The 13,865-nt window shown below is 41.9% G+C and overlaps 1 protein-coding gene across 7 annotated transcripts in view; it reads right to left on the bottom strand.

Moving 5' to 3' along the window:
• LOC135215322 (alpha-2-macroglobulin-like) overlaps positions 1-13,865 on the bottom strand; it is a 494,644-nt gene that overhangs the window by 259,557 nt on the left and 221,222 nt on the right. For all 7 annotated transcript variants that reach the window (XM_064250089.1, XM_064250270.1, XM_064249915.1 and 4 more), the window contains exons 9-11: positions 11,195-11,428; positions 9,594-9,770; positions 12-186 (exon numbers count right to left, since the gene is read on the bottom strand). In XM_064250089.1, the coding sequence (XP_064106159.1) occupies positions 12-186; positions 9,594-9,770; positions 11,195-11,428 (586 nt within the window). The remainder of the gene's footprint in view (positions 1-11; positions 187-9,593; positions 9,771-11,194; positions 11,429-13,865) is intronic.

The raw sequence follows: 13,865 nt of genomic DNA, 5'->3' as shown, positions 1-13,865 counted from the left end.
GTATATCTTACCTAGGCTGCAAGTAGATTGTGGCTCAGTAGAAATCTTAATGTTGGCCTCTTCCCCTGGTTGTACTTTGCTCTTAGACCAATTAAGGTCGACATTATTGGTATAACATCGGGAAACCTTAATTTCTTGAGAATCTGAGATCACCTCGCCATCCTCACGGGAATACCACACTACAATCTGTTGATATTAATTGCATAAAACACATGACCAAAAATTTTTTAAATCTGACATGATTAAAAGCTGGAGAGATATCTTATATTTCGAATATACTCTCAAAGAGTGTAACTGTTTAGGCAACATAAACAAACATGGCACAAACCGCAGTAATTTTTATTTGCAATATACAATAACCAATCCTTTTGTTTAATTTCATATATCTAATTTTAACTGGCTAGTGATGTGTAAGGGTACCAAAAGAGAGAGAGAGAGAGAGAGAGAGAGAGAGAGAGAGAGAGAGAGAGAGAGAGAGAGAGAGAGAGAGAGAGAGAGAGAGAGAGAGCAGTTAGTAGGAAGTCCTGGTTATAGGCAGTCTTGGTTGTCAGCGATCCGGTTTTATGGTGCTTGTTTTGTACCAAAAATCTTCGAAAATCGGCACTGAAATACACTGATTTCCGGTCATTGGGGCTGATAGTAAAGTAATTGCCTAACAGAGGCACCATTAACCAGCAATCAGTGCCGATAATAGCTGAAAATCGTAAATTTTCGGTCAGGTATATTTTAGGATAGAGAGAGTTATCTTCTATAATGCTTTGCAAGTTAGATGCTAATTACTGAGATATAGGCCACGAAACCTTTGTAAAGTTTTACCGTAGTTAAAATCTGACGACCGTATGGGAGATCCAAGGAAATCTGAATCAAAATACCCCCGTATGTTCAATGCTTAGGTGGTAAACTAAGCTATGCCAGAAAGGGAAGCCCAGTTCTAGTTATTCTCCTGATGTAGTTGACAAACTTCCAATATCATCTTCCACAACACCAATGAAGATGTTTAAAGCCCTGGTGTTAATGGTTATTACAAATGGGTTCTTAAAATTCTGTGATCTGATCTCTGCATAAAAATGTTCAATAAACTTTCAGAAATCATGCACCATATATTTTAGGAGGGGTTGTGTTAATGTTTCCAAAACACATTTCTGGGCTCAGCTCGTGTCGGCCTATGAAATATCCTTAAGTTCATTATTTCTAGGTAAAATAATCCTAAAATTACCAGAGAAAAAATAAAATCAAGAAAATGTCAGTTAAACTGACTCGCTCACTCTATAAAAGAAGTGTCGGTATGGTAATAGGGGCGAGTGAGATCACTACCACGAGTCATTTACCATTTAGACCTTCCATCACAAAATCCCCCACCTGAGAGAGCTGATACTAAAGGGTGATGCGTCCGCTACTACTACTACTACTACCGATGCCAAGCGGAGAGCAGCGCCTCTAGCGGCCATCCTTAATATTTAGCTCGACAACGCCAGTTGTAATTCTTTTGCTCGTGTTGTTTTCGCTTCTTTGGATTTATCTATTCCACGATGGAACGTGCTGCTATCGCTTCGGCTAAGTTAAGTGCCCGATAAGTAATAATTTTTGTATTTCAGTCTTCCAGGGACCAGTATTTTCCGTTTTTTAGGTCATATACGGTCTCCCGGTTGACTCGTGGCGGCCATGAGCCGCCTCGTGTTGTTAAGATTTCCCGGTCTTCCATACTGGGACATCTTATGCTTATAGGCTCTATTTTACGTTCATCGTCTTATTACATCGTATTTTAGATTTAGGATACACAGCCCATCCCTTTTACCTTTTATCTTTTAGTCAGGTATTTAGGGCTATACTGTGTTTCTCTCGCCCAGCATCCCAGCTCTTGCTCTTCATCGGCTACTGCTGGCTCCGAGTAGTCGACTGCTCTTCGGATCAGTTCGCCTCCTCCTGGGCTTCTTTCTCTTTTACTCAAGTGTTTCTTCTATTCTTTTACGATGTATTTATTATTTATCAGTGTTATTTAGGGTGTTAGGCTAGCCTAGGTGCCTTGTACCATGTGTTGGTACAGTTGGGTTCACGTGGCCTCTCTGTGGTTGTGTTGCTATCACGTCCTAGGCCACCTCCGATCACGTGTCCCATTAGGCACCTTACCCTCCCCCTTCCCTCCCTTCCACGTGGTAGGGAGGGGTCTGGTCGGGTCTCCTCGGTTGTCATGACAACCACTGTAGCCTCCCTCCCTCTCCCTCTGAGGGGGCCAGAGGAGCCCCATACCAGCTGGGGGCCGGGGTGACCACTTGTCTCGGGTACCGGGTTACCCGACGGGTAGTAGTTGAGAGGGGGGGTTGGCCGCCTCCTCTCTCTCTCGCCCGCCGCGTTCACGCCGGGATTCCCTCATTCTCCCCCATTCCCTACCCTACCATAACGGACGGAGCCCCCGCTGAAGCCGGGAGCCCCTTCGGTTATAGGTCGTTTCTGGCTCCGCCAGCGGGCGGGGTGGGATTTACCAGTGGTCTATATTGCTTGCCTAATATATCCTGTTTTCCGCTACCGGAGGAGAGCTTGCTTTTTACCCGGGCACTCCTCTAGTAGTCGGAAAGAATCATGTCTTATTCTATAAGTATATGTGCCCTTACTGATGTTTTTATTTATATACATATTTATCATCTTCACGATGTTATTTTTCCTGTCTACCTCCGTCGTGGTTCCTTGGGCTCCTCACCACTCCTGGTTGGTCTTCTTCCCCGTCCCCGGCGTACGCTGCGGACTCCAACCAAACCGCCTTACTAACCACACGTATTGCGGCGGAGGACTAGTTTTACTCTAACTTACATACTCCGGCATGCAACGGAGTCTATGTTAGGCTGTAAGTGTGTAATCTCGATACTTATGTATCCCTCCACTTACAGGCTACTAACTGCCAGGAACCAGGCTGCAATGCAGTCCTCTACGACCCCTGTGCCCACGAAGAGTGCAGGACCCACGCCCCGTGCGCCACTACCCACGCCCCGTGCGCCACTACCCACGGCGAGCTGATTGTCTGGCACCATGAGGCATGCACTATCTGCTATGACCTCGTGAGTCAGCTTTTGGGTGGGGTAAGTAGATTCCTGGACAACTTTCTTGTAATCAATTGTTTATCTTTAGTTTTAAGACTTACTTTAAGCTGTAACTCCGCCATCAGAGGCTTCATATCGCCTTCTCTTTCAGGCTGCCGCCGTGAAGGAAGTCGCCTTGGCAACCTTGAAAGCTTGGGTAGGCGGCTTCGGTAAGAACGCCGCCAAGGGCCAGCCTTACATCTTGGACAAGAAGCTGGCCATTCAGATCTTCCCCGGAGGCAAGGCGATGGGGTATGTTGACCCCATCTCAGCAGCCCCACTCATAGCTTCCATCCAGCAGGAGGTGCAGCAGGCGTTTGGGTCTGTCTCGACACAGGAGCCTGTTCCAGACGTCGCAAACCTGGATCTTAACCTTGAGCCAATGGCGGTAGGTGCGGAGGACTTGTTGGTCGAGGTAGGTGTTTCGGGCGCTCAAGGACTACCTTTTGAGCGCTCCTGGATCTTCTTCCCCTGTCCCTTCTTCTTCCTCTTTTCAAGGCTTCACGGGAACTGAGATCCCTTCGCGTTCACCCGCTCTCTCTGTACCCCCGAAAGTGAAGGGACAAAGAGAACAGAAGACCCTCCATAAGACGACTTCCAAAAAGTCGTCGTCTTCTTCGGCAAGGAAGTCTACGACATCCTACGCCGACGCGGTGAAGGCTAAGCCTAGCTCTTCTCACTCGAAGAGCTCAAGAAGCAAGGCTTCTAAGGAGAAGGCCCGCGCTCCCGCCGAGCCAGTGCCTACTCCGGCATCCACCGGATCCACTCCGGTAACTCCTGTTGGGGTGGCGGGACCTAGTGCTTTTGATCCCACCACCTTCTCAGCAGGAGTTTTGCAACAAGTGGGAGAGATGGTCGGTTCTCTCGGTACGAGATTTGAGCAAATGTTTGCTCAACTCTCTAGTACCATTAACCAGTCTGGTCAGTCAATCCAAGACCTCTCTAACCGTGTTAGGGAACATGATGACCGTTTCGCTGGCCTCACTCAGGCCCCACAAGCGAACTCCCCTGTGGCAGGTACTGGTCTAGTCCAGCTACCTCCTTATGAATCCCTGCCAGCTTTCTCTATGGATAACCCTTGGAGGGTGGCAGCTTATGCCCCCTTCAAGGATGGCATGATCTCCATTCCGGAGTGTGGAACAAGAAGGATTGAGGACTTAGAGTTCTACCCCCCCGGACTGACTCAGCCTTTCATAGGGTACGCCAGACTGACGGTAACAGCTCTCAATTGAGAGGAAAAAATCTCTAGAGAGACTGTTCTTTACAGTAGGGATCATGCGCAGAGGGAATGGGTTCACTGCCTGGAGGATTGGGATTGTACAAATAACAAACTCCAGGCATTCAAGAGCCCTTTCACTATCTTTGCCACGGAGGAGGAGGCTTCTCTTCCTTTTGCAACTAAGATGGTGGAAACGACTCTCCAAGCCGTCCTTAAAGATGAACCCGTGCCACAATTGAGAGAGGCGGAACCAACATCTCCGCTCTTTCCTGCCTTCGGAGAACTGTGGGAAAACTTGCCTGCCACTTTCTCAGTAGGGAAGCTGAAACCAGACTGTGCGATGGACCAGTTTGGCGAAAAGCTCCCTAGACTGCCTGATAGCCTTATTCAGGCAGAGTTCGACGCCCGTACGAGATTTGGGAGATCACTTAACTCCCTTATCATCACGGAGATGGCTGCTCTTTCTTATGCTACTGAACCACTCTTCAAAATACTGGATAAGTCTCAGCTCCAGTCAGTTCAAGCTGATGCCTTCGACTTCTTTACGGCTAGAAGGAATTGTCGAAAGCATGTATTGCAAGAGGCAACTATTAGGCATGAACCTAATAGGCTTCTAGCTTCCAGCATGTGGGGTGCGGACCTCTTCCCAGAAGCTTCTGTGAATGAGGTACATCACGAGGCTGCTAGGCTTAACCAGAGCCTTAGAGCCAGGTGGGGTATCTCATCCAAAAGGAAGCAAGAGAACGGCCCTGCTGCTGGTAAGAAACTGAAGAAGACTGGTAGGAGGTTCCAACCATACCAGAAACAGCAGCAACAACAGCACTTCGTCCAAGCTGTCCCAGTTACACAACAGGGGCAGCCCTCGACGTCTAAACAGACACAACCCCTTCTCCTGTTGTCTCCTCAGAACCAGCCCTCGACCTCATACACCGTCTCGCCAGCTTTCAACTCAATGTATGAGAGCCAAGCCTTCCCAACCTTTAACAGGTTCTCTAGGGGAAGCAGGGCGAGAGGTCACTTTCGCCAACGAGGTACAAGAAGAGCTGCAAGAGGCAAGCACTTCAGAGGAGGGCGCGGAGGTCAACCCGCTCAACAGCAGTGAGGCTCCCCAGGTAGGAGGGAGGCTGTTCCTCTTCCGTCACAGGTGGGGGTTCAGCAAATGGGCACAGAGCATCGTGTCAAAAGGATTGGGTTGGAGTTGGATCAAAGATCCTCCACCAAACAAGTCATTCTATCAGATACCATCAAAGGAGTTAACAGATTATGCGGAGGAACTCCTTCAGAAAGGAGCTATTGCGAGAGTCAAGCATCTAAAATTTCAAGGTCGCTTGTTCAGCGTGCCAAAGAAAGGCTCAACAAAAAGAAGGGTAATCTTAGACTTGTCAAAGCTAAACTCTTTCATTCGTTGCGACAAGTTCAAAATGCTGACCATCTCGCAGGTGCGGACCTTACTTCCCCGTGGGGCCGTCACCACCTCTATCGATCTTACAGACGCATACTATCATATCCCTATAGCCAGACACTTCCGTCCATTCCTAGGCTTCAAACTAGGAAATCAGACGTTCTCCTTCAAAGTGATGCCCTTCGGACTGAATGTAGCCAGGGGTATTCACAAAAATAGCGGAATGTGGTAGTTCCTCCAATTGAGAACACAAGGAATAATGGTAGTAGCGTACCTCAACGATTGGTTGATCTGGGCACCAACTGTCGAGGAATGCCTCAAAGCCACAAAGAAGGTAGTGCAATTCCTGGAACATCTGGGGTTCCAGATAAACAAAACGAAATCCAGATTCACTCCGGAATCTCGTTTTCAGTGGCTAGGAATCCAATGGGATTTATCCTCCCACAATCTGTCAATTCCGGTGGTCAAAAGGAAAAAAATAGCCAAGTCTGTGAGGCAATTTCTCAAAAGCAAACAAGCTTCAAGGAGAAACCAGGAAAGAATCCTAGGTTCCCTTCAGTTTGCCTCAGTGACGGACATCCTTCTGAAAGCAAGACTGAAAGATATAAATCGAGTTTGGCGGTCAAGAGCAAACGCCAAGTCTCGGGACAAGTTGTCAGTGATCCCACAGATCCTTCGCAACCAGCTCCGTCCATGGACAAAAGTGAAGAACCTTGCCAAATTGGTACCCCTTCAATATCCCCTTCCGGTGTTAACCATTCACACGGATGCCTCCCTGTCCGGTTGGGGGGGATATTCTCAATTCAAGCAAGTTCAGGGGACTTGGTCGGTTCAATTCCGCCAGCTCCACATAAATGTACTGGAAGCAATGGCAGTATTTCTTACCCTAAAGAGACTCCTCCCCCCAAAGAAGTCTCATCTAAGACTAGTTTTGGACAGTGCAGTAGTAGTACATTGCATCAACAGAGGAGGGTCCAAATCCAAACACGTGAATCATGTCATGATAGCCATCTTTGCTCTAGCAAACAAGCACAAATAGCATCTATCTGCCACCCACTTGGCAGGGGTAAGAAATGTTATAGCAGACGCACTGTCCCGGTCAGTCCCTCTGGAGTCAGAATGGTCCCTAGACGACAGGTCATTCCAGTGGATATGCCAGAGAGTCCCAAGTCTCCAAGTAGATCTTTTCGCCTCACAAGCGAACCACAAGCTCCCTTGCTATGTGGCCCCCAACCTGGACCCTCTGGCTTATGCCACGGACGCCCTGTCGTTGGACTGGAATCATTGGAAGAAAATCTATGTATTTCCTCCAGTAAATCTTTTGAAAGTTCTGAGCAAACTGAGGACTTTCAAAGGACTAGTAGCCCTGATTGCTCCAGATTGGCCAAAGAGCAACTGGTATCCTCTGCTTCTGGAGTTGGGTCTCCGACCTCAACGGATTCCCAACCCCAAGCTGTCGCAACCAGTACAAATGAGGACTGTGTTCGCTTCCTCAGGAATTCTTCAGACCCGAACTTTATGGACTTCATGAAGTTTGCGGCTAAAAAAGATGCTAACATTGATCCACAAAACATCCTTTTTCTGGAATCAGATAAAAGAGAATCAACTATTAGACAATATGACTCAGCTGTCAAAAAGTTAGCATCCTTCCTGAAAGAAACAAACACTACAACCATGACAGTTAATTTAGCTATATCCTTTTTCAGATCCTTGTTTGAAAAAGGCTTAGCAGCTAGCACCATAACTACTAATAAATCGGCTTTGAAGAAAATCTTTCAGTTAGGTTTCCAAATAGACTCAACAGAATCTTACTTTACGTCTATTCCCAAAGCCTGTGCTAGACTTAGACCTTCTGAAAGGCCTACTTCAGTTTCATGGTTCTTAAATGATGTCCTCAAACTAGCCTCAGATACTGACAACTCGTCTTGCACATTCATAATGCTACTTAGAAAGACGTTATTTTTATTAAGTCTGGCTTCAGGAGCCAGAATTTCAGAACTGTCGGCTCTATCCAGAGATGCGGGTCATGTAGATTTTCTCCCCTCAGGAGAAGTTCTACTTTCTCCGGATCGCAGCTTTTTAGCTAAGAATGAGGATCCCCTTGCAAGGTGGGCCCCTTGGAAAGTCATCCCACTTCCGCAAGATCCTTCCCTTTGCCCAGTATTAACTCTAAGAGCCTTTCTATCTCGTACATCCTCTAGATCCTCAGGTCCTCTTTTTATGAGAGAAAAAGGTGGCACCTTATCAGTTAAAGGAATCAGACAACAGATCCTTTACTTCATTAAACAAGCCAACCCTGAATCATTTCCAAAAGCACATGATATCAGAGGAGTAGCTACCTCAATTAATTATTTCCAACATATGAACTTTGAGGATCTTAAAAAGTATACTGGATGGAAATCACCGACAGTCTTTAAACGTCATTACCTGAAGTCCTTGGAATCATTAAAATTTTCAGCAGTAGCAGCGGGAAACATAGTTTCCCCTGATTCTGCACAGTAGTTGTAGTATAAGATCCAGGTCTCCTTCCTACCTACCTCGTCCAACATGCCTCACCCTACTGCTATGCTTTTCGTGATACTCTAGCCTTAGCCGCTAGGATCTTATGGTGGATTGCCCCTTATTTTTTTGCTAGGGGCACCCACATCGTATGCATATAAATGTGCTTCAGTGTTTCTACCCTTATTTTTATGCTAGGGTAGAACACAATGAGTTTGTATATTTTGTAAATAATTATTAAATTTAGTGAATCTTTATATACTGTTCTGATTACCATTATACTATTCTGTACTACCATTATCTAGTATAAGCTAATTTTAAGTACTTTATGTTAATATGGTGTAATTGGCCTACCATTATCTAGTATAAGCTAATTTTAAGTACTTTATGTTAATATGGTGTAATTGGTTTTTGATTCACTTATATTATATACCAATCTTTTTACAATTCGTTTCATTTTGACCTTTTATTTCCATCTTGTCTGTTTCTCTGGTACTATTTCATAGGCCGACACGAGCTGAGCCCAGAAAAGGGATTTTGACGAAGGAAAAATCTATTTCTGGGTGATTGGCTCGTGTCGCCCTATGAAACCCACCCTGTTTTTTCCTTACCCACCCTGCAGGACAAGATGAACATTTATTAAGGATGGCCGCTAGAGGCGCTGCTCTCCGCTTGGCGTCGGTAGTAGTAGTAGTAGCGGACGCATCACCCTTTAGTATCAGCTCTCTCAGGTGGGGGATTTTGTGATGGAAGGTCTAAATGGTAAATGACTCGTGGTAGTGATCTCACTCGCCCCTATTACCATACCGACACTTCTTTTATAGAGTGAGCGAGTCAGTTTAACAGACATTTTCTTGATTTTATTTTTTCTCTGGTAATTTTAGGATTATTTTACCTAGAAATAATGAACTTAAGGATATTTCATAGGGCGACACGAGCCAATCACCCAGAAATAGATTTTTCCTTCGTCAAAATCCCTTTTTAGGAAGGGTTGTGTTACTCTTTCCATAATCATAAAATTTGGAAAGTACATATATGTCTTAGTTGATATACAACCACAGTGATTAGTACATAAGAAGTTATGATAAATATTACTCAAATTATCATCATCTACGCATTATATATTATGCTTTTATTCACAAAGAAAAGACACAGAAACTCAACAGATCTGATCTCAGATTTAACCAAAACTAAAAATTTCAAAGCAAAATCTACAGTAAACTGCGCCTATTTTTAATCAATCTAGTAAGAAATCAAAAAAGCACTCTATCAGACCTTAAAATTCATTATCTACAAATAATCAAGTAATTCCAATACAACAAAAATTCAAATATCCCTCCTCTATACAGTACTTATATAATGACTTGCTTTTGGTAATTTCCCAAACTAATGAAAATCTTACCTTTGCAGATGGAGAGGCTGTTGAAGGGAGACTTATAGGTATATTGATAACACCACGCACAAGATCAGGTTGTGATTCAGATGTACTTATCAAGTTATCACTTTTTATTGGAAGGTCGGATGATACAAGGTCATACTCTTCCGTGTTTGTGTACTGAATCTGTCCACGAGATATAACCTGAAATAAAAAAAGGTGCAAGAATGAATATTTAAAAATAAAAATATCAGATTCAATTAGCATTCTAGGGACAGTGGCATTCCTGAAGGTGAGGGGCCAGTTTGAAATTGGCCCCCCGGGCCTCAAAGCAAGGAGGGCCCCAAAATACGAAATTTAACCATTGCTGCTATGACAGGACAAACTAAATCTAATGGCCCTAAAAGTCAAGGGCCCCATTTATATTTGGACCCAAAATTTGGGGCCCACTAAAGGGCCCCAGTTTCCAATTTTGTCAACAAAAATGTAACAAAAATGTTATGTAAAAGAAATAGGGCTCCCCAGGGGTCCCCTCCCAATTGTAGAGCCTATTATATACCTTCTCATACGGATCGGAAAGAGGGTGGGTAACACTGATTGGGGTAAGGGCAGGGCTGATCTAAGGCAATTGATTACTCCTTATAGGGGTCAAATTATTCTCTGAGGGGCCCCCATAACGGCCTCATTTGCCCAGATAATACACATTCAAATGAAATAAAATTCCTGAAATTTGCATTATAAGTGACTTTAGAATGATCCTACAATTGCTCAAGTTCTAAAAATTTTCTCGAGAGGGCTTACAGCAGCCCCCCCCTACTTTGGCTTGCTTCACTTACCTCCCACCCCATAACACGTAAGCCACCATGCCATAGTTAAACCAACTGAAAACTAACAACTGCTCTTTGGGAAATGTTCATACTGACAAATTTAATGATTTGGGTAGTAAGCATAAAACTTAATTAAATGTATATATAAAAATTAATTTAATCATATACCTCTACTCCCTGAAAAAAGAAAAGGGCTACTTTATGTTCGTGTCAGCCCATGCAACTACAAGAATACCTTTTTGTGTCTTGACTGGTGACAAGTTATCACTAGATGCTAGAAGAAATTGCATGTTTGAAACCACTTTTTGGAAGACATTTCTTTTACCACTGCAATGGTATGGTTTTTAAGAACCATAAAAAACAGGGAAAATTTCAAAAATTCCTTTAACAATTCTGAATGGATATTGTTCTTGATACATTCAAAACTTATTCTTAAATAAATCTATCAAATATACTATGTATTAACAAAATTAAATCATATATCTAAACTTTACTTCAAAAGGCAGCATGTTAGTATGCTATGAGTACATTAACACATCTTTGTTTATAAACTATGATATGCATTACCTGAAATGCATTAAAGTAGTGCATGCATCATACAGTAATTGCACCATTCAAATTTCATCATATATATTGTATAATCTAGGAAAGGGTCACAAGTAGTGTGTCTTAATATCCACAGAAAAAAATAAATATTCTGCAGCATAAAAATCTTCATAATGCTCTCAAACGCATTATTATTTTTAGGTCAGCATTACAGGAGGATACAAGATAATGCAAATAATATAATAAAAAAATTACCTGGACTGTAAACACTGCACTTGGCTGATTCTTAGCAGAAAAGAGAACAGGGAGAATAATTTCTCTTGAACCATCTGGGTGGCAAGGTAGGGAGTTCTCAGGGGCTTGAATAACAAGTGAAGAATTTGATGGAGAAAAGTATTTTTTTAGATGATGTCTGTAACTGGATTCATACATGATGGACCGCCACGAGGAGGTAGAACTTTGAATACGTGGAAAATTCACAGACTTAATCTGAAAAATACACCGATGATAAATAGCTGATTTTTATATTTTACACTTATATATAGTTCATGAGAACAAAAGTTTCTGATGCATCAAACACCAGAGAGACCACAGCACTGTACCTCATTAATCAAACCAAAAAAATCCTTAATGTAGCTCTTAACATATGTTCCAAACTACATGATAACCCTCATCTATCAAAAACATTTGTCTATAGAGGAGTCCTCAAAAATCAAAACCATTAAAGTTTTGAAATCATTATTCATTCTAAATTAACCTACCTTCCAACATTTAATTGGTGGTCTGGTTGTGCTGTTTCATAAAATAATGGAGGAATTTTACTATTTTACAAAATGAGGGCACTGGCAAAATAAGACATTAATTCTGAAAGCATCCATATTCTGTACAGTAATTAGGTAAATCACAAATAAAACATGAACAATAAAATTACCTGATATAAAACTTTTTTTATAGGCTTTGTGAGTCCCCAAGGAATTTACCTTTAAGGTCCCACTGCACTGGGACTACATAAGACAGACTGACTAATGGTTCATCTGAACCTAACACACACTCAGGGGTCTGCCTCTTCCAGTAACAAAATCTGATTAGTAACCAAGACTGGCATATAACCTACATTAGGGTACCCTGGGGCCAACTCACACAACTTACATTGTATTGTAATTCCATGTAAAGTACTGTGCAGCCTATCCCTTATTGGTATTTTGTAATTATCATTAAATTTAAAATACTGATTTATTTGTCATTTGGATTCAGAGATGTATTACTTAAATAAAAGAGAAGCCAGAGTTTACAAGATACGGTGTAGCAATTATAAGGAGATTTACGTTAGGTAAACTGGTAGATCATCTTGCAAAGATACGCAGAACACAAAAAATCAGTGCAATATGGATCACAGAACTCTGGGATTTTCCTATATATTAGGGACAAAGGCCATACAATGAACTGGTGTGATGCAGAGCTGGTTTTCAAAAGTAGCTGTCTGTACAAAAGGAAGATGCTGGAATCTGCTATCATCAATCAAACCAGCAATATGAATCTGTCAGGACACTGGAAATTGGATGACATCGACGAGTTAATCCTTAGGCCGCTTTTCAAGCAGGTGTCCAAGAACAACCAACCACCGGGCAAGTCACCATTCGGGAGTTAATGAGATTAAAAAATCACCAGGGAATAGTTTAATTTCCACCCTTCCTGGGTAACCAACAAAGACTTAGTGCCACACCTACATATGTTTTGTATTAACACTCTTGTAGGACATCCTATGTCCATATTTTACCAGTGAACAGGAGCACAGAAGGAAGTGCACGAAATATATGGTTGCAACATTAAAATGGTGTTTTATGGGTCTTTCATCTTCATATCATACTGTTGTATTGCAATAAAACACATTCATGTGTGTATATGTGTATATTATATATATATATATATATATATATATATATATATATATATATATATATATATATATATATATATATACATACATATATATATATATATATATATATATATATATATATATATATATATATATATATATATATATATATATATATATATTCTTTATCACTGGTAGGCTAATCCTCGGTGAAATAGGTATGGGGATATGGAAGGACATGGCACATTACATACGATTCTTTATTGCTAGCGACGTTTCGAGACAAAGTCCCATCTTCTGGCTAAAGGCAAGAAATAAATGTTACATCAATACCAAGCAATTAAGCAAGTTAACGTACAATTATTATAAATTAAAGTATTTGTTAAGTAAAATTATGAATAAAAAAATCTCAAAGAATGAGTATTACATCAATACATAACATATTCAAGAAAAGGAAATGTAAAATCATAAACAATTAAAATATTTCTAAGTAAAATTACGAATAAAAACATTAAAACAACATATATATATATATATATATATATATATATATATATATATATATATATATATATATATATGCAAATTATTAAAAAATGACGAAAATACCTTGCTCAAGCAGAGTCCCGCTGTTCCGTGTCAGGATGGTGGAAAAAAATCAAGAAGAGGCAAAGAACAAAGTGACGTGGCTTTATGCTATATACAAAGGTACTGAGGTAATATGGTTGTTAAGTGAAGGTACCAGTTTCTTAATTGCCAAACTTTCAAGAACGAGGTGGTGGTGTTCGTATGGTGACTGTCATAATGACAAAGTTGTTATAATTTATCTCTGCCTTACAGATTCTGGTGTGATTCCTAATATTTGATTGTTCAGGGGTGGATAATTTGCTGCCTATGAAGAAATTCTTGGAAGAGAAGCGCCTCCCTCTGAAATGTGTGCTGTTGTTGGACAATGTGCCTGCTCACCCTCTTGGCCTTGAGGAAGATATCCTAGCAGAGTATTCTTTTATCAACTTTTTATCTTTCGCCTAACACCACCCCTCTCCT

Source organism: Macrobrachium nipponense, chromosome 11, assembly GCF_015104395.2.
Source record: "Macrobrachium nipponense isolate FS-2020 chromosome 11, ASM1510439v2, whole genome shotgun sequence".
Lineage (NCBI taxonomy): Eukaryota > Metazoa > Arthropoda > Malacostraca > Decapoda > Palaemonidae > Macrobrachium > Macrobrachium nipponense.
The sequence above is the reverse complement of the archived record's forward strand: the minus strand, read 5'-3'. Positions and strand labels throughout refer to the sequence as shown.